At 33.8% G+C, this 25,771-nt stretch overlaps 2 protein-coding genes across 2 annotated transcripts in view; one reads left to right on the top strand and one right to left on the bottom strand.

The window, feature by feature from the left end:
* The window catches only part of LOC108689800 (TWiK family of potassium channels protein 18-like), a 52,765-nt gene extending 27,195 nt beyond the window's left edge, over window positions 1–25,570 (top strand). The window contains exons 3-5 of the mRNA XM_018196735.1: window positions 23,997–24,202; window positions 24,630–24,918; window positions 25,209–25,570. Coding sequence (XP_018052224.1) covers window positions 23,997–24,202; window positions 24,630–24,918; window positions 25,209–25,489 — 776 coding nt within the window. The 3' untranslated portion in view covers window positions 25,490–25,570. The remainder of the gene's footprint in view (window positions 1–23,996; window positions 24,203–24,629; window positions 24,919–25,208) is intronic.
* On the bottom strand, window positions 15,872–20,535 carry LOC108689799. The gene is made up of 3 exons (XM_018196734.1): window positions 20,339–20,535; window positions 20,016–20,045; window positions 15,872–19,885 (listed from the first exon to the last, which is right to left on the bottom strand). Exons 1-3 carry the CDS (start codon window positions 20,414–20,416, stop codon window positions 15,950–15,952), a joined length of 4,044 nt encoding a protein of 1,347 aa, XP_018052223.1. The 5' UTR covers window positions 20,417–20,535; the 3' UTR covers window positions 15,872–15,949.
* Window positions 25,571–25,771: the final 201 nt, after the last annotated feature.

Raw genomic sequence — 25,771 nt, 5'->3', positions numbered from 1 at the left:
ATATATATATATATATATATGAATGACATAAGAGAATAGGTTTTGGAGTTTCACATGATATTCATGTGATACTCGAAATAGTTCTCTGTTCCGATACGGAAAACCACATTCAATCGATTGTGATAACAGCCATTTCAGCGAGAATTAATGTATTCGTATATGAAATACCAAATGTACGCTGAATATATGCAAAATGCATAATACGAATAGTGACTTTTGAAGTCAAATTTTTCAAGCATTCTGTATATTACGCTATACATTTAATATTCGGAATGAGTTTGGGACATCACTAGCTGCAGCTAAAATTAATTCATGAGATGCAGAGAAAATAGCGGTTACATCTATGTAAGTTCAAAGGACTCGTTCTCGTTTCGTGTGATTGCACAGTCTTGCACCGTCGAAAATTAAAGCGAACGTAACACCTCGTCGGGGGGATAGTTGAAATGAGCCTCGCGAATTGACATTAATTTTCATGAAAACGCTCAAGCGTTACGATGTGTAATAGAGGAAAAAGTCGGTTGTGTTCAACGGATGCACTTACAACCATCGTAAAAATGCAGCGGTGATTTGAATTTTATGTTTGGTCTGTTTGGTTCTCGCTTTATCGATTGGTCTATATTTTTTATCTCGATATTACGTTTAGCGAATTGACATTACAAAAAATAAAAATGTTATAAGAAATATTACTGTTATAAAAAATAAATAAAGATCGTTTATCGACATTTACAATTCACTTATTTCAGTATCTGTCGAATTTTATGATCATTCGGCATTATTCCGTAATGCTGTATTATTATTGCTGTAAGTCACCGGAATAGCGATAGTGGCACATAGAAAAGCAATAAGCGTATTGACCAATCACAAGATACATACAGAATATATAAATAGTGCATGAAAAGAACAGTTTTGATAAAATATAGAAAAATTTAGCTAGATATATACATATCTGAAAATAAATTTTGTTGAACTAATATCAAAATAATTATGTAGAACGTTCAAACTAGTTGCTAAAATATCAAAACTTTTTGCAGCATTGCTCATCATGCTTGAGTTTTCTACATAATTATTTTTTCCAACAAAATTATTTTCAAACCTGTATTTATCTAAATTTTATATATTTCAGTAAAATCATTTTTTTTTCCATGTACATCAAAAATTTGTGTGCTGAAATTGTAAAGAACTATATCCGTGACATCTTCTGAAAGTCACAAAGTTAAGTATCTGTCAATGAAAAAATTTTGATATTCTGTTACGAACGTATTATGAATGCCAAGTCAAGCAATGGATAAAAATCTAGAGGACAACGTCGCGCTAGCTGGCAAAAAGATGCGAAGCTTTCGCCTCTAAACCAAGTAGAGCCGTCAATCTGCGAGGCGTTTCCAGGCTTCGGGATATTGGATTGTCCTGTAACGTACCCAGCCTCCTATCCTTCGTTGGGCTTGACGTCGAGATTCTGAGCTTTACCTACCTACAACGTGGCCGCGACAAGACATGACGCGACATGCACCCGCACACCCCGTGTCTCTCGTCGATCGACGAAACGATAGTCGGCACTGTCAGATTCGGAATTGCTTTGGGGATCGCATTCGAGGTGCCAACGTCCATCTCATGCTCACTTCTTCATCGCGATTTTTCCAAATATTCCGTCTACATGAAAAATTGATTCACCCTAGAAAGAATCTGCAAGATACCGTTCGTCCTAAAATAGATTTTTCTTATGGAATGATATATGAGTTGATATGATATGCAAAATATAACTCATGTGTGAACAACTATATTCGTAATTAAATTAGTTTTATTAGAATGCATTACTAATTTATTAAGAAAGAACGGTTTTGCTGAAATATCTCAATATTTAACTAAATAATATAATCTGAAAATGTTGTTAATTATCAAAAGATATTATAAATAAAAACGCTTAAAAGATAATAATTCAAATAAAATTAAAATAATCCAAATAAAATTATTTTCAAATCATTGATATAACCAAATTTTTAGATATTTCAATTTTAGATATTTCAATTTTAAAGTATGCTTTGCTCGTCAAATGGATATATTTACCTCGAACTAATTTAATCACCATTATATATATTCAACTTACAATTTTTTCAAATTAAATAAATTATTATAATTATTCTTTTATTCTTTGCACGAGATGCAAGTAATATAACGTACTGATTTAGTGATATTAGCAAAAGATCTTTCTTTGCGCACATTGAAGTTATGCTGAATTAATGCTGAAGTTACTATTACTATAAGAGTTTGTGAGATCATTTTAAAAAAATATTTTTTTGATTGAAAAATAATGATTTTGACAAGCGAGTATATGGAAATAATGCAATAGTGTTGCATAATAAAATGGATATATTTTCAATTGTTATAAATTCGTTGAATGAATTATAGAAACCTGTACCATGTTATTATAAACCATTTCTGAAAAAAATATGTTATCGTGATGTTGTGTTCGCCCGTGTTTATAAACTTGGCGGTTGACGATAATCCTGATCGACGAAAAAAAATGCGTCGATGCACTCGATGCAACGAATTAAATGGCAGTTCGAATGTACGGATGCAGATTGGAAAATTCAGGATGCTAGCTGCACGTTTTTCAACCAATGCGAAATACCATCAGCATACATGGTATACACGTGAGAGATAGTCGATAAAAAAACATTGTCGAAATCGAATATCTGAATCTAACGAAAATGATTCGCGAGAAACGATGTTGCTTTTACGTAGCCGCGCATACTTCTGTCAACTTCTTCTTTCTTCCATAGCAATTTTACCGCTGTAAATATGCGCGAACTGTGTAACTGCGGTCTATGTGAGAAAATTGCATAGAACTTTCGACAATACTTGTGCGTCTCGCGGAGAATATATAGAAAATACGTATATAAATAACGTCATAATATATGCAAAAAAATACATAAAATAAAATGCACATAACGTTCTTATTCGATGTTTAGAAAAGCTAATTGAAATCCACTTGTTTGTAATCACCGTTGAAAATGATTTGCTTTTGTTAGATATAAATTGTATAATCATTATTACAAACAATATATCTTTCTCTCAATTATCGGGTAATATGCGAATAATTTGGTTGCAACGTTTACCTGATAATTTGCAGATGAGAGTAATTAGATCGGTATGTCGTTTGTGCTTCTCCTCTCATCAGCCGTTTTCCAGCGTGTTCGCGAATTCGTACTGACGTATATCGATATCGTTCGTCAATGCACTGTTCGCTATCATAAATTTGATAGCATCCTTAATTAAATTCCATTTATTTGTTTGAAGGCGTCGTGCATCGCGCCATTTGTACTAGGGTGACGGCCTTGCACAAATTTGATTTCGTCAAAATTCACGAGAATGAATTCGAATAAACAACTTTATTCATTTTACAAAATAAAACTAATTCGTATTTATACGATAAAATATTATTTTTATATTTTTTATTTAAAATTTAGACGATGCAAGCAAATATTTTTTATTTTATTCTTTTAACGATAAGGTATTGTACGTATGGTATAACGTACGTATGGTGCAGGTACTGCAGGTATATAGTGTACACGCACCGCTCGTTTGAATATTCTGTATGAATACTCATGTTCAGTTATTGTTGTCGTTTACAGAATATTGATAAGATTAAGGATAAATAAAAAGTGAAACGGTTTCAAAATGATTCTCTTTTTTTCTGTATTTATAAAAATATTTGTTTTTTTCAAAAGATATTTTAGTCAAGAAGTTCTTCCGTGTATTTTAATTGCGAAAAATATATGAAAAATGTCTACCGTTTGCAAACAGCACTTGGCAAATAAGAGTAATTTGTCGACAATAATTGAATGTCGAAGATATTTATTTACAATGCTATCGATTGGAAGAATGTTAGCAGAAGATATAAAATAATACATTTCTTAATATTCTTCATCGAGAATATTCAAAGATAGTAACGTTGACTGATCTCATTTACGCATGACTTCTTAAATGAAATTCTCTACGTAATATATAAAAGTCAGAATACGTAACTTGATCTGCGCGGAAACCAGAAGGAACTTTGGACGCATTAGTCGTACTAGCTTTTGGTGAGCTTACAAAGAATGAATATACATGAGTACAAAGGGTTCTTTTAATATGTCTCGCCTCAGTAATTTTTTCCACTAGAGAAACTCGTAATGGGTAATATTTTTATAGCGGCAGTTTCATATGGTACGATGTCTAGTATAATTTTCAAGCAAAGAGCCTTTTCCATAAAAAAAAAAGTTGCCGCTTGTCTTGCATCTATGAGCGAAGCATTGAGGCCAAGAATTTATCTTTCTCGTAAAGATTAAACGGAAACACTTAATGGTCATTTAAATGTTATACTAAATACGCAACTGAGTTCTGTATATATAATTACATTTCTCTAAGAATTAGAGCTTATAATAGATAATGAACAATTAAACAAAAATTCTTTATTTAATTATCTAATATATAATCTGCAAATTATGTATCAATTAATAAATACTAAAAATTGCAAAAAAGCAAGTGAATGAAAAAATTTTGTTCTATAAAACAAACTATATATAGCTGTTATGTATGTTAATTATATAGCTGTAATTTTTTTAATTACGTATATTAGTCTAATACATACTTTTACATACTTTTACAAGTCTATTACATACTTTTACAAACCTTACAATTATGTAAATAATTCAAATTGAATTAATAGAATAATCATATTAATTAAAAAATTGAATTTATTTATATCATGCAAATCATTAATATTAATATGTCGAGTTTAGATCACATATCAATATGTTGTCATATTATGTTGTGATTATATTATAATATATAGATAATTATATGTAATTAACATTTAATTATTAATTACGAGAGGTTCATGTAGTCCATGAAACTATATAAATTTTATGCTGAGTCATTCATACAACTTGATTTGTCGCCAGCAGGAATTTAAATCCCTCAAATCCAAACTTGTTCTACTAGCTCAATACTTTCCTCTTGGAACACGTTTCGATTTATCCCAGGAGAGTGGAAAGCCAGCAAACTTTGGGAGAAGAAGAAAGGTGACTGCCGCCACGTGATTCGACAAGGGGTTGAATAAAGGCGAGTTAGTTCTAGGAAAGCCGAAGGAGAATCTATCCATGTATCCGTATTATCCCTTAGCTGCCGACACTTCGACCAACTTTCAGGTATCGATTCGCACCGCATAGTTTACTTACAGTGTCCGTGTCGTCCTATTCTTGCAAAAACCTTAAGAATCTCTTCCGGAACTAATTTAATTTCCACGCTAAGCAGCGATTGTCAGAGTCAATAATGAATTTGTTTTAAATAATTATTAATTACCTCTGCGGAAGTTGACGCGAATGGCGTCAACCTTTACAATAACAAAGATATAAATAATTTCGATCTTTCTAGAGATTTAAAGATTCATAAGCGAAACAATAACCCACAAACTTAACAAATATATATTTTATTATGAATTTTCCAAATTTGGAAAAATCTAACAGATTTGGACGTCTGAATCTCAAAACAATCGGATCACGACATAATTAGACATTAAACTAATATGCGTTCTAACATTGATATTGTATTTTATGATACCGTCTCTTAATCCGCGGCGCTATCATATTCCCAGGGGATGTCCAGAAATAAAATCCAGAGGATCATCCTAGTAGGGACGTCGTGCGTGAACAGGACGGTCGCGCCAGTGTCGAGCTTTTCTGGATTTACGACTGGATATTATGCAGATGGTACTTGCATTAAATGCACCGACAGCACAGTACGTTACGGACAGAAAAAAGATGCTGAAAGCGCGTCGAGGATGAACGACGGCTCGCCCTGCGCGCGACCGACAGGCAAATTGTTTTCGTGTACCTGTTCTTTCGCGTGAAACACTCGGCGAGTGTAGGACGACCTATGGGGCGTTAGATATCGAACGGGCGGGAATCTATGCAAAAAGCGACATAGCATGCAAATTTGTAAATATGGAGATTCTGAAGCGATCCGCGATGCAAATTTCCCGCGCATCGAATTATGCGTGGGATGAGCGCGCTACACAAAATTATAAATTACCCTGATTCGTATGCATATTTAATTGATTTAAAACTGAATTTCAAACGGCGAATAATAATTAAATAATCGAATAATAATAAAAATGATTCGGCTAATCACGTCTGCCCGAATATTAAAGATACAAATCGCTTATCGCTGGCGTGATTAAACTCGATTCATAGCGAACGAGTATGAATTTACACAAGGTACAAATTCACTCTCATAATCATCGTTTATTTTTTTATATAGAAATTACGCAATATCGCAATTAGTTCACAGCAGCATTAGCTGTAAAATTTATCATTATGACTGTATTATTAGCTTAAATTGTACGTATCATGAATTAAAATGGACTCGAGACCATTGATAATTCGACGTACACATCCACTGTTTGAATATCAATTATTTCAATCCAGTAATGTTACTTTTGTTCTTTGATTATCTATTAATACATTCTCTAGCAATAAGGAATCTTTCTCTTCCTTGAATAAGTAGCTAGATATAGAAATTTTTACTGTACAGAATATAAATAATGTGTAATAATGATAAGATAGTATGGACGAATAAGTTATATTTGTAAACCAAGTTTCTTCTTGGCAAGCTAAAGTAATAAATATTCTATTTTTCTATACATTTTCTAGCTATTTCAATAAAAATGTGCTACATTATGCAATAAATGTACATATATTGGGCAGATTTAATTGCGGCAGAGATAGAAGATAGAAAGTGCAACAATGAAAGGAAAAAAAGAGAAAAGGACATTTCGATACAGTGGGTCATTTAAAAAAAAAATGCTTAATTTGCAAGCGTACAATCGTGATAGTTTTGCGCGTCTGTAAGCGAAGGGTGCTTTTACGAAGCGCATTTATGGCCGTACTCGAGCAATGTGGTATCAAATACACAGCAACCACCGGTGCAAGGTGATTTCCGCATTTTCTGCGCGAACTCTTCCTATCGCCGTGATTTCGCGTTCCGCTGTTTTATTACGGTCGCACATTTATATACAGACGTTATATATGATCATATATGTACAAACTAGCGTACTTATGCGGGGTTTTTATCGTTTCTGGTATTAGAATATTTCAATACAGATTACGTTCGTTCAAAGATGAAAAAAATAGATATTTATTTATTATAAAAAAATAGATTTTATTATAAAAATAGATATTAAAAATAGATTATTATTAGATTTATAAAAGTATCTATCTATCTTTGTTAATTTGTTAATGTAATATAACAGTGAGAAACATTGCAAGAAAATACAAGAAATATGAAAACTAATTTAATTGAAATAATAATATTATAACAGACGCAATCTGTGAAGAGTTACATCATCATATCAAATTATAGAAATTGGTATAAATTTTTGATTATGCAAGTTGATTATGTTAGAAAAGATTAAAGCAAATTGCAGCAACTTCTCATAGATGTGCCAATAAAATATACGTAATATATGAGCGATACTAAATAACTTCCCTCGATAATTCCTGAATGACAACCGTTAGGGAAGGGATTCGAGAGTTAGAACGATTTGGATCGACGATTACCCACATTGGGATGTTCGGAGAGGATATTTATGGGCTTAGAAATCGCAGTAGGCCGACAAACGATCGTTACCTCTCAGAGTGTATTTACTGCCATCGTAATGCACGAATTGCTACTTGATGTGAAACGATCATTTAAAGCAGATTGCAGTTGTTAAGAAAAATTACTATTAATTAATTATGCAAATATCTAAGATGAAATATTAATTGATGTAATTTATACAAATTAATATATATTAAACACTAATAAATAAAAATCTACCGAAAAATATTCAACACAAATAAGCAAAAAAAGGTCACATTTGGCCCGTATTATAATATTTATTAATATTTTGTGTAAATTTCCACTTCAAGCGAACTACGCAAATTATTTATCGGTCTTGAAACACAATCCTAAGCTGAAGATGAGGTTCGTACTATTTGGCAATTTAATATTACTGATACTAATAATAATCTTCAAAAAACACTGAAAAGAAGTTGAAATATGGCTTCAGTTTAGGACTATGTTTCAAGACCGATAAATAATCGACGTGCGATTTGCTTAAACTGGAAATTATAAAAATATTTATAAAAATATTATTCAAGATCCGTTTTCCTCGAATATAATTTTTTTTGCTCATTTGTTTAATACATTAATTGCTTGTCTCAATTGTTGAAAATAGTATTTATTTAAAGATATGTTCTTTTTATTAGTAAAGCATAATTGTGTATACCTATAATTGTATTCGTAGTATTTTAAAAGAATTAATCACATTTGAATTCAGGATGCTATGTTTAACAAAAAAAAAAATCATATGCAATGACTAAAACGGATACAATAAATATTTTCTTGGCCTGTTTAAAGAATATTTGTATTCTCCTCACCAACGGGCTAGCGACGCGAGAAACTATGACAGATGCCAATGCCCGATATTATCTTTAGATAGAAGTTTCGTACTTTTAAGTGACAGTTGATCCTTGCCATTCCTCAGAACGATCCATCGTCGACTGACATCAGTTCTCCCGAAAGATAATCGAACAGGAATGTTATATACTTTTCTCGTGTATGCGTACGGTAATGTTATCGACTCCTTCTCACGTCGCGCTCTCATCTCCCATCTCTACGATCTAGCCAGGCTCTTACTACGTCCGAAGAGTTTCTACCCGATTGTGTACACAGTCCCGATAACGAGAAGCTCGCGCATATACAGCGCTGAACACAAAGCAAATATTGAGCCTTTATCGACCTGACCTAACGTGATCTGCTGAAGAAAATCGCTATCCAAGATAAAGCTGAAGGCGCAGGAGAGAGAGATATATGTGAACTACTATTACAAGCACCTTATCGATCGTGTATATTGCGTTCTTGTTCGACGACTAATGTAGTGGATACTAGTGTTATCTATGTAGGCACGTATACATGTGCATACGTACACATATGTCATTAACTGTACTGCACAATCCTGGATTATTCACAGATGTGCTTCAAAATTCTCTCAGGTATATGTATATAATCTGATATTTTTATTTCATAGAAGGATTGTTGATAATATTGATTTTGATATATTTGAGAAATACGAATTTATTTTATTCTGTTGTATGTTTTCCATCAACTACGTATATGTAGAGAGATAGATGTATTGATTTTACTGCACTAAAGCTATCGAACGTGTGGTGGTGCTCGCTACTAATTAACGATACGCTTGGCTGTAATTGCCAATTATACATTTCGTTACGCAGAAACATAGTATTAGAAGGGAAAAAAATTGTAATATTTATATTTTAGCTTGTTTTAATATATGGTGACTATTAGTAAAGATTTCTAAAAGGAATTTTAAATCTAAAAGTTGTGTTGCATTAATAATTTTTAACCCCACATGGCATACACAAAATATTCATAATTTGTTAATATTCTTGATTACATATTTTACATAGAAACAGTATTGACCCGGCATATTTTAAAATATAAAGGATTGATAATATCGATACTTAGCACAACTGCGGATAACTCTTGATGAAGACTAATGAATTACAGGAAAGAAGTGCGAAGCGAGAGGATATTGAAGGAAGATACAGAAGACGAGGGTTGACGTAAGCTTTTAAGTGTCGAAAAGAGATAATGATGAAGAGCAGTGATGGTATTTGATGAGAAGAATATCATTGTAATGGTTTTAGTTATTATTCTTAATGAAAGGCACTATTAAATTCCTGTCAAGAGTTTGTATTTTTATAATGATAAAGGTATAGCTAAATACATTATTCCTTATGAGAGACATTACGCGATACAAGAACGCTATTTATAATGTAATGGAATATCATCAACGTTATCTATTTTTTGACAAATCGCTAAATATGTTTTGCAAGATAAATCGCGTTATCATGCAATGTCCTGCCATTTATGAGACAAAAATTTTCACACGTAGTGACATTAGTAATCCATTATTCGCATAAACCACCGACATCATAAATTCTACGTAAGGTCACAAATGAAAACATGAAACATTAATAAAGCGAGCCACGGAGAGATCAAATATGTAAATCTCTCATGCCGGTTTTCAAGATAGCAAATAGTATAGTTGAAACAAGAGCTAGAGAAAGGCTGAGCATTATTCTGTTCTGGAAAAATGGCACGAAATTCAAGTTTCGTCTTTGCTGCTATGTTACGAAAAAAATGCGGAAAAAAATAAAATCTCGTTAGAAAGAACGTAATTAAAAACTATAGTTTTGAGTAGGAAAACCCATAATATCCCGTCCTCCTACTAGCGACTTTTTAAGCAGTTTTGAGCGTAGCACGCGCTCGACCAGAGTGCAATGTTCTTTACCAGTTATAAACGTTAATGAAGCACATTGTGCAGTAGCATGTAGGGTGATTTTCCTCTGCAAAAAGCAATTAACTTTCCTAGTGCTAATGTTTCTTGTAAAAAATGATTTTTCGTCACTTATTCTGTTTAATCTGTGGACATTTGCCAAATATATGTCATAGAAACCACGTGTTTTATCACATTTACATATACTTACGTATTTTTATATTTATTTTTATAATAGATTTTTTTAATTAATCTTAAAAGATTTTATAAGATTAATATTTCTTTATGTTGAATATACTTTATATGTATAAAGTACAAGTATGCAATAAATTTAACTAATTCTTATTAGGAATATTTTCTTTGTGTGTGTGTGTGTGTGTGTGTGTGTGTGTGTGTGTGTGTGTGTGTGTGTGTGTGTACTTACAATATAGTATTTTCTGAGCAAAATTTTGAAATATTTTACGCGTTGTAGCTTTTCACGTTACTCGGTCATGTTGTACTTTCAGAATTAAAAATTTATGTTGCATTCACGCAATTTTTCCGAGAATTATTACATAAAATATGTAAAAGTTATTTTTACTTTATACATATTTGAAATCAAATAATTCGAAATGAGGATAAGAGAAAGTTTACATGAAGATAAAGAAGGAGAGATAATTTATATACTCTGGAAAAGCGACAAAAGTGGAGCAACAATAGCATCTCTAGGAGCAAAGATGAAAGGTCGGAGGAGAGAAGTATTAGGCAGAGACTTATTACTTCAGTAATTACTACTAATAGCCACCCCCTGAGTAGCGAGAGCAAAAGGAGGTAGTTCTATATTATCCCATACTGTCCGGAAGTACCTGAGAGAATTCCATGTTGGTAAACATCCGGATCATAAATTTTTCTAGGATTCCGTGGAATTTTCGTGCACTTTACGAGATCCTCGCTGGCGTTTTACATCGCTTCATACTGCGAGGCGTTAAAGCTAAGAGGAAATGTTATCGTGAGAGGATGATGGACCAGCGGAGAAATAAGCTTCTTATGATGAAGAGAAGAGACAAATAACGACATTGTTTAGGATTTTACGCATGCACATGACTGTCCCGAGAGAGAGTTCAATATGTCAAAGTTTACTACACTCATATCGAACGGTGTTTGTTATTCGTGTCATATTTACTCATAACTTTGTTATGCGGTTGTATATCTTTACGCGAATAATAAAAAGAATTGAATAAATGGATTATACACGTCGCCATTTCTTTGACACGATAAATATAAAAATAATTTAATTATATAAAAGTTAATTGTTTATTTCAGTGCATTTATTCATAAAACACTGCAACTCTCTCTTGCTATGAGAGTCACTATATGATAACGATATCTCCCGGAGGTAGCACACAATATAGGCACACATTGAATGGTTGGTGCGTGATTTATGATCTGTCTCTATCGCGTCCTTATTTCCTTACCTCGTTGTCTCTATGCAACCAATCGGCTTATGCTTCTATAACAGATATAATTTGCCTCTTCTTGCAGTGATTTCACGAAACTATTGACATAATATTATGATACACACAGTTAAATGGAATTTTAAATTAATTTAAATATATATTTCATATTTTTATACTTATATCTGTATTATTTCACTTTTACTGTATTATATTATATTTAAATATTTTTTATTCAATAAATAATTCCAGAATATTTCTCCAAAATTTGTACGTACGTAACACATCTACTGTTTTTAAAGCTACTTCAAACATATCAATTGCAGCAGGGAAAAAAAAGAAGATACATTACACATGAAGATCTCTCGCTTAAAGCCTCGCCTAAAACAGCCCGTTTCTGTCCTCGACAAAATCTGTGCGATAACGTTGAGTAGTACTAGCAAACTCGTTGGACGGAATTGCGGGACGTAGCTAGACATCGAATAGCTCTCGTGTGATTTACAGTCTAGCCCTATCAACGTCCTGGCCTTTCGTCATGCTACCCTTCACATGCCCTGCTAAGCCGGAAGACGAGCGTTTCTATGAAATAGAAACATCTTGCTGGGTTTCGCGCGGCATAAGCCAACGCTCGAGATATATTTTATAGGGTAACATTTCCCTGACGGTGCTGCCGTGTAGAAACACCCGCGGAGGAGTATCCCATACATCAGGGTTGCACCTTGTCTCTTAACGCAGCGACTCTCAATGGCGAGCGACAGCTTTGAATAAGAAATACATATAATCCGCGAAGAAGATAATATATCATGGTTGATTATCTTAGATTATTTAGATATCTTTTATGAGATGAAATTCTCGTGTTTTAATAAAAACACAAAAAAAGATTAAATGACGTCGGAATTTTTCCGTAATTTTTATTTAGCTTGAATATGTATCTCGTTTGCTTTAAAAAGTGACTCTTAAAAAGAATATGAATATATGAACTTTCACTTGCATTTTGTAAAACTTTGAAACCTCTCTGCTAGTAAAAAAAAAGATTCCGAAAGATAAAACTTGAGAGCCATTGCTTCCTTTCTCTTTCTTAATACTTCTATCCTTTAATGTTTTTCTTGTTTCTTTTACAGTTATTTTTTTCTTCTTGTCTCATTCATTCTAAACATACCGTTCGTATCCTGACCTACTCTAGCAAACTCTTACCAAGTCTGTCGTCTTTGCGATTACTGTCACGCACGTCCTATATGTCTTGAGATACTTCCTATAGCTTCTCTTTATGTTTAAAACGACTGCATTTTGTTATCAGAGAAGCATGATTAAAACATTATGTCTCATTTTCTTTAACAGATTAATAAATTATTTTGCTGATATCTTAATGATATTTTTTAACCATGTCTTATTCCAATTTAATTCTCTTTTTTTTGCGTAAATGGTCCACTGGTTTATTATTTACAATCACTGATTTCTATTGTCTTACCGCCTAATTAAGTTCTTAATGAGCCGCGAGCAAGTTGCGAATCAGAACATAATACCTGTGCTTTCAACACCCAAATTCGGAGAGGGGCTAAATAACATCTTCGACGCAGGCAACCGGTAGACGATACTGCGGCTGCTTCAGATCGTAATATCGCTTTAATTATGTGCGCCGTATTTGCGCCAGGTCGCGTTATTAATTTCGGGTCCTCACGCCGAGAGACTTACCGTTACGACCTCAGGGGTTATGTCGGATCCCAGGAACTCTCTAGCAGGAACGTCGGGCACGGAGACGTACCGTCAGAGGATGGGTGTGTGAACCCTCCCCGGAATACACGTCTGCACGTACGATGCATCCGCCTAGCGCAGCATACGGCTCATCTTCGAGATGTTATTGCGCGAGCGTAGCCCATCCCTCGTCCTGCCGTATGTAAATTATTTCGGGCGCTAAATTAAACAGGTGAAACGGTGTTACGCGATAAGTTGGCGTGAACAGAATTGCTCGACGAAATATCTCCGTTTTAGGATGTTTACGACGGTTAGAGTTTTCGGATTCGTGACGTTGACACAGACGCTGGCAAGCTAGTTGGTAGCAATTGCGAGTTTGGAATTACTGTTCTTTTTGCGCGATAAGAACAACAATATCCGAGATATTCGCTTCAATTTAAGTTGTCTTCGCCAACAAAAGTTCTGATGTGACCGAAGTACCACGTGATGAAAAGCAATAAGTTTCAATGATACTCATGTAGAACGTTCGTATTTCTCCAATAATTTGTAATGTACATAAAATGTAAAAAGTCAAGACACATATATAGTTATTTAAACGATTTATATAAATGTAAAAATAATAATGTTCATAATATTCCAAAACTGGGAATTAAAGCAATAGAAAAAGAAATTAGATATTCTATATAACGCGCGCTGTTTATCATATCTATTAATTAATTTTACAACTTCTTTTATTATTTACGTAGGTATTTAAATCATCCATGAATGATATCAATCTTCTTCTTATCTATCTCATGTTTATCGCGGCATTGATGCTATTTTCAATTATCAATTGTTTCTATCACCATCGCTGTTTCTTGGAACAGGTACATACATACCGCTTACAGCCTACGACTGTAGCTAGATCGCACTTTATTATTTTTCACCGATGTAATTTTTCCTCGTTTTCCAGACAGTTTGGCCGGGCGTCTCGCGGAAAATATCCCCGCGGATTGCGGTCGCCGTGCAAAATAAATAATCCCTCCGTCGCTTCCGTTTCTCGTTTCGTTCCGCTTCGCGTGTCACGTGTCTGTTCCATTTTTATTGCGACGAAGCCACCTCGTTACATCGACCCGCGTATCTATTTATTTTTAAAAAATTGTATGCGCTTTTATTTCGTCCATTTTTGAATGCATAATGCGATGTGCAGAGATTTCATTAGACTGTAAAAAATAATAACGTTCGTAATACTCTGAAACTGCGAATTAAAGATTGAAGGCAGTAGAAAAAGAAATCAGATATTCAATAAAATATGCGCGGTATCAGTTAATTCTATAACTTTTATAATTATTTATGTTAATGAGATTTCATTTTTTATCATACCGCAGTGCTTTAAGATGCTTACGTTATTACAATATGCTTCTAGACGGCAGTCGAAGTTCTCGGATAAAGCAATTAACGAACAAATGCGAATAGAGTTGAAGTTTCGCCAATCGCTTTCTCTTACGCAACTCATTTTACTTGCCGAACTGTTATGGCTACTTAGAATACATTATGAAGACGTAGCGACGCCGCATACTGCCGACTGCGAACTTTACTTGTTGCAAGTATCTACGCTATATTAAAGTCTTGGCCACAAATTATCTCGACAGATACAATACTGATTTAGGTTCTTGGAACACTATTGATTGAAATTACATTAAGTATTATTCGAATTTTCTATTCATTATGTGAATTCGTGTATTTCAACGTAAATTAATTAAATATAATTATAGTTATAACATAAGTTATTGTATTCATAAATTAGAATTGTAAATAAGAAAGAATTAAGAAAGAATTAATTTTTTATATATATGTGTATTTATATCTGTAATTGCAAGGATTGAAAGGAAGTAGAAATTCGACTAAGGGAAATGTTTTGAATATCTTCCTAATGTGCATAAACTTTCGAGTGTTCTAGGTTGCCACGTAACGAGAATTTACGAATGATTGTCACTTATTGGAAGACTATCGATTTGAAACTTATGGAAAATTCTTTATCAATTTTATCAATAAAGGAGATCTAACTGTGATGATAATTTAATACAAAATTACTATAAGTCTTTTTATTTAACTTAACAAATAGATATAAAGTTCTCAGAATTTCTCTCTATTTCTATTTTTTTCTTTCTTTTACAAATTACGCTAAACAGACAGTTACATGTGTCATTTTTTATAATCTTAAATTATATAATCGATTTTGCATGCACAATATGTAATATTAAATATTGGCTCTATGAGCCAATATTACAATAATGTAGTAAATTGTTTATTATAAAGAATACTTCGAGTTCTTTATTATGAAACACACACTTGTTTTGTGAGACATATCTATATTTATTTCCTATTTCTTTTAAATTCAGATCAAATTGCTTTGATTAGAGCCCTTCAATTAGTGAATTAGATTTTAATTAATATATCTAATCTTTTAAAATCCAAATAAATTTGGCATCGCGACTGCGCCTGCCCCAATCTCCGTCACGTGTGAAAGTATCATTTTAATGTTCTTTTTAATCTTATTATTGATCTCTGATTTCATCAGCAAATATGTGAATAAACCCTTAACAAATTTCCCTTGTGTCTTATATTTTTCAAAATCAAAGTCCTCGTTGTCTTGAAGAAGATTAGGATTTTGAGCTAGATATGTTATTACATCATTATACGCTAATTTTTCTTTATATGACAATTGATCGAAGTTCACCGTCTTCTGAATCATGTCTCCTACTTGTACTTCAGCCTTAAATACGTACGTTTCGACCCACATCCACATGATGGGCAGAGCACCCAAATCGATGAATTCTACTTTGTCCTTGTAATACCTAAATGCTTTCAGAACACTTTTATCGATATTTATTGTACCGGACAATGAAATACGAATAATTTTATGCAATAGTTCTCCGCGAGACATGGTTACTGGTGGTTTAGCTATATTTAATTTTTCCAAAAGAGTTGGATCATCGAGATATTGCTCTATCTCTTCCATCATTGTCGTTTCAGTATCGGTCTCAGGTGTTGGAAGAGCAGAAATCAAACTCGTTAGTTCAGGTAACCACTGACCTGTAGTTTCAGATTTCATGTTCACGAAACGATCTTCAGATACTTGAATGCTTATCGATGGTAGTTCAAAAGCTTGTAAATAAGAATCAATTGCGGATTTCAGTTTTACATTTGCTTGAATTATTTTACTTTTCTGTAGCTTGTGCAAGAGCGTTATCAGAAGTGTAATTTTATTTGGATACACCAATGGTTGAAAATCTGGTCCAAGTATTTCCGCAATTTTTTTAAATGTGAAAATCATTCTGATAGGTTGTATTGTTTTCGCAAGTATATCTCCTTTTTCCAAAGTAGGCAGCAGATCAACGTAAGGATTAGATGGATTTATAGATTCCAACAATATTTTAGGATTGACGAGAGGTACAGTGATACTGTCAGGTAATGATTCATCAGGTGGATTTTCGCTAATTGTACCTTGGGTTAAGTCATCTGGGTTAAACGTAGAATATATAATATCTGATAGCAACTTCTTTGACGAAACTATGACGGGTAATAATATCGTTGGACTCACATATTCTATACTGACAATGTATTGATTAATTACGTTTGTCAATTGCGAATTCTGTGTTACTTCCGGATAAGTTATAGCTTCTTTAAGTATTGCTGACAATAATGCAATATTTGTGGGATAATGTTTTATATTCACATTCTTCAGGATTTTCTTAATATAATTTTTACCAAATATAATAGATAATGGTTGTAACACTTGAGTTACTATTGGTGAATCACTACTTTGCATGAACTTATCTATATCCGGCGGTTTTAGAAGTTCCTTGATATCTGGTAAAACGACTTCAGGTTCCATTGTGTTATAATCATCACTCGTCGTTGCAATTGGGACGTTACTATTAAATAGGTATACTCTAAGAGGCTGATCAGTTTCTATAGACGGAGGTAATACTATCGCACTTGATACGACGTTCTCAGAATGCACTTTTTTTTCAATGCTGTCTAATAATTGTGATTTAATATGTTTAATTACCCTTGGTTTAGTTTTAGTAGATTTCTTCGTTGTGACTTCTTTAGTTATTTCTTCTTTAGTTATTTCTTCCGATAAAGAAGTTTGATCTTCACTTTCTTTACTTGTATTCGGTGATTTTTTTTTACCGTAAATTATTTTTGAAGACGGAATATTTATATATTCCTCTATTATATTACTATCATCAACAACACGATCGGTCGGTATAAATGTTGAGTATCGCGGCTGCATTTTTCGTGGTTTCTGCGTCGGATAATAAGTTCCCAAAGAAGGAACATCAGATATTAATGTTAACGAAGGTTTCAAAGTTAATGGTCGATTCGATATACGTTCTCTAGGTTCATGTTCAGTGATGTGTTTTTGGGTGAATTTTGGCTGGTTGACTTTTGACAGGGTGACTTTTAGTTTGGGGATTTTTATCTCTGTGATATGCATTTGATCTATCATTGGCGATACCATCTTTGGTTCTGTAAAATCGATTTCTGTAGCAATTCCTGTTTCCCATCCTACAGTTTCAACTTGCAATTCATTTTGTACAGCGGGACCAGTTTTATCAACATATTTATCTAAGTTCCATACGTACGAAACTCCGTTGATGCTACCTGAAGGTACATTATTTGTATACATATTATCTGTCTTTATTGTCACTGCGATTGGATTCTTCCGATCCCGATTTAGATAGAGATTTACATCTACTGGTTTTATGGAATATTGTATAGTACGGCTTTCTTTTAGTTGCTGAGGCTGTGAAGTTGTTTTCAGAATATACGCTATGTTTTGAATTTTTGTCGTTAAAGTCAAGGATATATTATTTTGTAATTTTGATACTTGCTGGAATGTATTCACCAAACACTGTTTTGGTGTTTCACACTTCTCTTTTTCTGTTGGTATTAAGGTACTCAAAAGTACAGATAATTTTGGCTTTGAAATTAACTCAAGTTTTATGGAATCTACTGTTGACTGAAGTACTTGATCCACGTCAGAGATCTGCACAGATTCTAAAAGTATCAATACATCAATTTCGGGTGACACAAACGGTGTGAAAATTCTAGAATACTTTTTCATGAATATAGCTGATAGCAAAGCTGAAGCCAATTGTTGTACTGAATTAGTATTTGGAGAGCTTAGAACGCGATTTATAAGTCTTGTTAGAAATGCCAATAGAAGATCTAACGGATCGTTGTAGGCAAATTTGTTGAATCCCTTAAGAATTTTAGTTATATCTTCGTTTCTGTAATTGCGTATGAAGTACGTTAGTAAACGATCTTTCATACGAATTGTATCTTCATCAAATTCTTGAGGAATAACGGCAGAAAGCAGCAATCCTATATCTATATCTTTTTCCAGCAAATGATGCATATATTTTAAGTTGGAATCAAGATAAGTTGGAATCGTTATAATCTTCAAGTGATGATATACGTAAGACGTAGAATCCTTTACGACCATTTGTACGTTTGAATTAAGAATTTTGGTTAAGATAGAAAAAACAAGTGTATAAGCATCATTGTCAATGGAATTTTTCCTGATTGAATCCCAATCATTACTATCGATGATATTATTTCTTGTTAGATCATACAGATATCTGACGTTTTCTTCCAGTACGGGATCCTCGCTAAGGTTTGGTAAGTTTATCAGTATCAAACCGAATAGTTCTTGCGATAAAGATAGCTTTTTTGTTTGTAAATTATAAATAAGTTTGACAAATACTGGACCAAGAGCTTTCTGGGTGATATTTGAATTTTCATCGTATCCTATCATTTCTTCGTTTCTAATTCTATTTGTTGACAGCGTGTTTAAATCAATGTCGGCAAGATAATCAAATGTCTCAGATTTTGTTGATTTTAGTAAAGTATTTAAATCAATTCTGTTCCATTCTATTTCATTGGCTAAATATTTAGCCGTACATTGAATGTAAAATGGTAGATTTTTTATCAGCGATAACAATACGATTCTTGTCTGTTGATTTTTATCTGTGATGTCCAATTTAGGTAAAATAGGTAATAAATTGTACATATAAACCATTTTCTTCTTGAGGAATTGATAAAGCGTTTCCAAGGATGTATGTTGTTCTTCCGTCAAATTGTTTTCACGGCCGTAAAGCAAGTACGAGAAGATATAAAGTATATTATCACGGAACGTCACTGATAGTTTTAAATTCTCTATTACTGCATTCTTTTTAGTTTTGCCATTTGAAACATTTTGATCACTTATTAATTGATATTCATAGCTATATTGTCCGAATAATGTCATCGGATTCAATGATCTTCGTACGACGCCGAAGTCCGAAAGAGAATGTAGTAGAACATCATTACTTGGTTTGTACTCAATTGCCTTCAATCAAAAACATCTTTTATCGTTATACTAAATTACGATATACAATAAAATTCATGTATATAATTTTGTTATTATCCTATTTTAAGATTATTATATAATTTTGAAAAAGACTTATATTTTCACTTACTTCTTTTTTTAATTTGGTACCGTGTTTGCCCTGAAAATGAAAGAAGTCACATTATTATTATTACTACATTTTACCTAATAAAATATTAATAAAATACCTAATAAAATATAGTAGATAATTCGTTTTTAAAATTTAACAAATTTTAACAATTTTTTCTGCTTTAGTTATTTATACAGATTATCGAAATTATAATATATTCGTATCTAAAAAATAATCGCTATATTGTTTCTAGTATTATATTATTATCTAGTATTATATTATTTCTAGTATTATAATATTTTTGTTAAAATGTTAAAAATCTATGTCGACAATAATAAACTTACTGCTGAAAATGCACATCGCACGAATGCTGTTCCAGTTGTTACGATAAAAATAATAGTTATTACATTGTTCACTATCATTTTAAAAATGATGGCCAAATCAGATCAAATGGAATTGTATAAAATATTCGATTGTTGTTTAACGTGTAAAACGTTTCACGTTACACAATATTTCGTTAGATTTTAAAATCATGCTTGCAGCGCATCACGAAGACTGAGATAAGTTTTAACGAGGGCGGTGCCTTTATATGGCATAACAATCGAATTGACGTGGTTAGAATTATGTAGATGCATATACGCGACCACCGGCTGAGAATGAATAAGCTTAACAGGCGCATGTTATTGCTAACTGATAATTAAATTTTATTGTTCCATACGTCGGTATTCCCCTTCCACTAGTTCCTTCGATTTGGTTGGTCTGAGCTGTTGCATCGAAATGAGATACGGTTATTTGATTTATTATTCTTGATATCATCTTTAAACGACCCAGATGTTATATTACTTTTATATTACAAAGAGATTATGCTACTATTGAATTTCTATCGCAGAATTTAATCCTCGGATTGTCGATTCGATTTGGTTATAACAAAATATAAACTTTTCAAAACTAGCAATACATCGTGGCAGATGGTATTTAATTATTAAACAACACACGATTAGGAGCCGCATATTTTTTATCCGCAAATCATACGTTGACTCTGATGTTGTATTACATATAAAAAAATGTATCAATTCGATCTTTCAATAGATTAAAAATTGATCACTGTATGATTGCATGAGAAACAATATAAATATTTCATGTCGGGAAATATACACAGAATAAATATGAATGCTGGAAAAATACGAAAACATTGGATCAGCTTTGTTTGAAAAATTCGCTCATCAAAAATCAGGTTTTGCGGCATTGTCATTGATGCATCAAAATTTCATTGGTTTCATTGTTATCTCACGGATTGTTTTCAATATCTTTTCGAAGAGATTTCTTCCTCGTGCTTTGATTTTATGCGAGAGCTGTCGTACTAAACATTCTTTTTATTAAAAATAATAAAAATGATTTTAAGACCAGAGAGAACTAGTTTTTACATCATCCTTTGAGCAAATTTTTCTCAGATATTTACGCATGTACACACATGAATATTCGCGTAAATCAATTTTTTAATGTAACATTACATAAAGTTCTTATTATCGCAATAATTGATTAACTAATATATCCAAATTAATAATCATCCTTACAGAAGTTATTGTAATCATGAAAACGTATAAGATAACGTAAATAACGCTCATATAAATGCAATATTTAATGTGCGACACCTTATAGTCTTATTTACAAGTTCTAAGTCATTTCATATCTTTTCTAGACATACAGTTTGAAACGAGATACTCTGGTAGCTACGCGCGACAAAGCTCACTGCTGTTCTCCTCTGATTGAGCACGGTATATTTTTACTCGACTGGCCAATAAAACCGAAGCTGACAATCTACTATGTCCCCTAATAAATGACAACAGATAACGTGCGACCGAAAGGGTCACACTGTCGTGAACGATAAGGTGGCAGGACAATGACGAATAGGCCTTCGCTGGATGGTTCGCGGAGTTTCCGTGGCTGCAATTCCATCGACGATGCAGCCGGCTGCCACTATCATATACGTACCAGGGGCAATTCCGATAGGTGATCCATTATCTTAAGCGGCATCGAGCAATCGATTCGCGCCGCATCTCGGCCGAGCGCTTTTTCAGGACTTTCGCGCACTGTAACAGCTCTCTTCCACTCTCTTTCTATTGCTGTCCCTTTTATTCTCGTGTATACGTAATTTTTTTGGATTGACTTGCGAAACGCGCGCACAACTGCATATTGCACTTCTATATTGTTTCCATCGCTCGTCCGTAAGGTCGACCTGTCGGGATTGGGATTGAACGATGCGCAAATACGGCAGCTCCGCGAGAGAGCTAAAAGCTCACGCGTTTTTGGAAAGGTATCGTTTTTCTTGCATTTTCACGGAAGAATGAGCTTCTATTTATTCTGCGGAGATTAATGATGCTGTTTGTCGGCGATAAAATAGCTCCACAATACTTAACGTATTATTCTGTTTGAAAAATAAGGATCGTGTATAATCAGGATTGTATGTAAAATAGAGTTTCAAAGCTACTGCTGGTGCTGCTGCTGCTGTTCTGCTTTCGCAAAAACTTTTGCGTCATGATAGTAAAATTAATCGATGTAAACAACTTAGAACATACGAACGTTAATATTTTATCAAAAGTATTTGGTGATATGCGCACATTATGCTGTCATATAAGTGACATTGTTTACTCTTATACAATAAAAAATATTTTATGAGAAAAATATTTGGAAAATATATGAAGTCTTATGACTCTGAAATGGTACACCTCTTTTAGCAATCGCATTTTACTAAAAGATATGAATAGATATTTATTATCGCACACATACACGTGGTATACTAAATGTATTGAACTATAATATATATATATATTTTCATGAGAGTCAATATTTTTTATGACAGAAAGTCATCATCCGTTTTAATAATTTATTTTGTGAAACATTTTCAATCAGTAGTATCATAAAAAATTTTATGACAAAATAACTGAGATAATTCTAGATGTCAACAATATTGACATTCCTCTCTGGCAATATATTGTATAAATAATGCTGTTTACTCTTACAAACTTGTCAAGATAATGATTAACTGTCATCAGATAAATTTTACATTATAAATCAGCAACAAGAAAAATAGTTTTTTCATGTAGCTTGTCTCTTTTCCTGCATCACAGCGATACGGGTCAAAATTTATTAAGCTTCGTATCTTGATCAAATAACGCTTTTGATTGTTTTGTGAAATTGAAGAAAAACTCTAGTTAGGTTTTTTTTTTTACCGTAGATATTTTTATTCATGGATAGCAACCCGATTGGACGCTTCTGCCGTACTATAAATTCCACTGCTCGATTGCGAGAATCGCTTTTGGAGATTACGATTGATCGACGTTTGCCGAAACTTAAGCTTTTACGATACCGAAGAAATTCTACAAATTTTTATAAACGCTTTATGTTCCAACTTTCTGAGCGTGGATTTCACGTTGACCCGGATATTGATTTTGTAAAACTTGTAATCAAATTTTGATTCGGGATATGAATTATAATAAGAAATCTTGTACAACAGAATTACTTTTGAGCAAAATCACCGATAATAAATTTTATTTTTTATTCAAGATTTTAAACCCGCTAACAGAAATAATCACTAAAAAGGGAATATTTTCCATATTATATATAAGCTCACCTTAGACGCTTATTCGCACATACACATATCATACATATGTGCACACATTTACACAAATCAATTTACTCATGATCCCACATTACACAAAGTTCTTATTACCGCAGCGGTTAATTAGCGTGAGTAAACCACCGCGGATATTATCCTTTAAGTATCCAGCAAGCTAACATTGCGAGAAATTAACTACTGCGGAGTTTGTCGCTGTTCTTTTCCATTGTAATATCGCTATGGTATCGTATGCTAGAACTTTCTTCATAAAAGAAATTAAATACCGCTACAAATGACCATTGCAATGTACTTTCTGTACCGATTATATCATATCAATTTCGAACGTCTTAATAAATTTAAATTTCTTTTCTATTCTGTGTTCACAGGTTGCGGAAGTATTGCGCCGAAATCTACTTGGGGCAAAGTTGCTACAATGGGTTACGCCAGTCTTGGGATACCCTTAACCTTGGTCTACCTGTCTAGTGCGGGAGGTCTCTTGTCGAGATGCGCCAGGGGCGTTTTTACACGAGCTCTTTGTTGCTGCCTCTGCTCGAATTGCGGCTATTGTTGTTATGATGAGAGGCGGATGCAGGTTAGCAATGGCGTGCTTCGTTGAAAATTTTTCATCGTTAGATGATAAAAAATTTAATCGCGAACGTCAGTGATACGGTCTTCCTCTCTTTAGATAAACTGGATATACGTGATGGGAAATGCATATGTCGCACCGATTCGACACATGCATCTCCTATGTCGGCAGGATACGCGTGTCCTGTTGACGATCGATAAGGATTAATCGCTGCCGTACCATTGATTGGTTATTGTTAGAGCGCTATTCAAATAAAATTGGATCAGCCTTCGAAATCCCCAGCACTCGAAACACAAGAGTGTAAACGATGTTGGCGTTCACTCGAAAGTGTTGCGACGCATTGTAATTGGTACACATGTAGAATGGTCATTCACATGTGTTGACATGCAGATATGAACGGATTTTCCATTTTCGGATATTTTCTCATATATAGGAGAAAGAGCGACGGATGAGAAAAAAGCGACAGCAGGAGGAGCTGGCACAGCAGCAGCAGCAACAGTTACAGCTGCAGGAGCCCTTTTACGTTCGCGCGAATGCATCGACGTTCACTAGCACCGTGGAAATTAAAGCCAGCCCGAAAGACGAAGTTTCGAGTCTTGGTTCCGGTGACAGACCAAATGTTACCATACTCGCACCAATCAGTATCTGCCTTGGCGCGATGTTGTGCTACATCATTGCCGGAGCATTCACTCTGCATAAATTGGATGGTTGGTCATTCATAGGTAAGTTCCGCTCATGTTAGAAAAAAAAACTTTATAAATTGTGTTCAGTGTTGCGTTATCTATATCAACGTGAATTTCAGTAGTTTTTAATATAAATGCATATTGATGAGCCTCAAAGCGTTTAAAAAAAAAAAAATTAACGTGATCGTTTTTCTGTATCCGTATCAGATTGGCATAAATTCTGCGACGTATTACATATAGTGCAGTATATGTAAACATGATATATGTACATATATATATAAAGTTTATACTCTCTAAAAGCTAACGGCTAGCGCTTCTTCCACATTTAGATGCAAGCTATTTCTGCTTCATGAGCCTGAGCACTATCGGCTTCGGCGACATGGTGCCCGGTTCTTATCCTCGCCACACCCTCGCCGACTCGAGAAACGTGACAGTCTGGTTTTGCTCCTGCTATATAATGTCAGGAATGGCCCTGACGGCGATGTGCTTCAACATCCTCCACGACGAAATTGTCCATCGGCTGAGTCACCAAACAGACAAGCCGGAGCCGGTGAAGCCAAGCTCGTCTGTAGATGAGCTGTCGACGGATCCGTTCGCTCTGACTTCGTGACAATTTCCGTCGGGCAATCTGTGCCACAGGAACGGCACCGACGAGAACAATATATGTGGCACGGAACCACCTACCAATATATTCGCGCACGAGAATGAGATCAACATCCTAAAAGACACCTTCAATCAGGTAGACGTTACTAGAGATTGCAAACCGATCCTGAAGCTTGAGGATCATGTCCCACCGATCTCTGCTGTCTATATGTTACCCAAGGTCGACGAAGAGGCCGAGGAAAATACGGAAATGTGAAACTTAGACGCGGATTTCCGGAGAATGACAGTC

Source organism: Atta colombica, unplaced genomic scaffold (genome assembly GCF_001594045.1).
Source record: "Atta colombica isolate Treedump-2 unplaced genomic scaffold, Acol1.0 scaffold277, whole genome shotgun sequence".
Classification (NCBI taxonomy): Eukaryota; Metazoa; Arthropoda; class Insecta; order Hymenoptera; family Formicidae; genus Atta; species Atta colombica.
The sequence above is the reverse complement of the archived record's forward strand: the minus strand, read 5'-3'. Positions and strand labels throughout refer to the sequence as shown.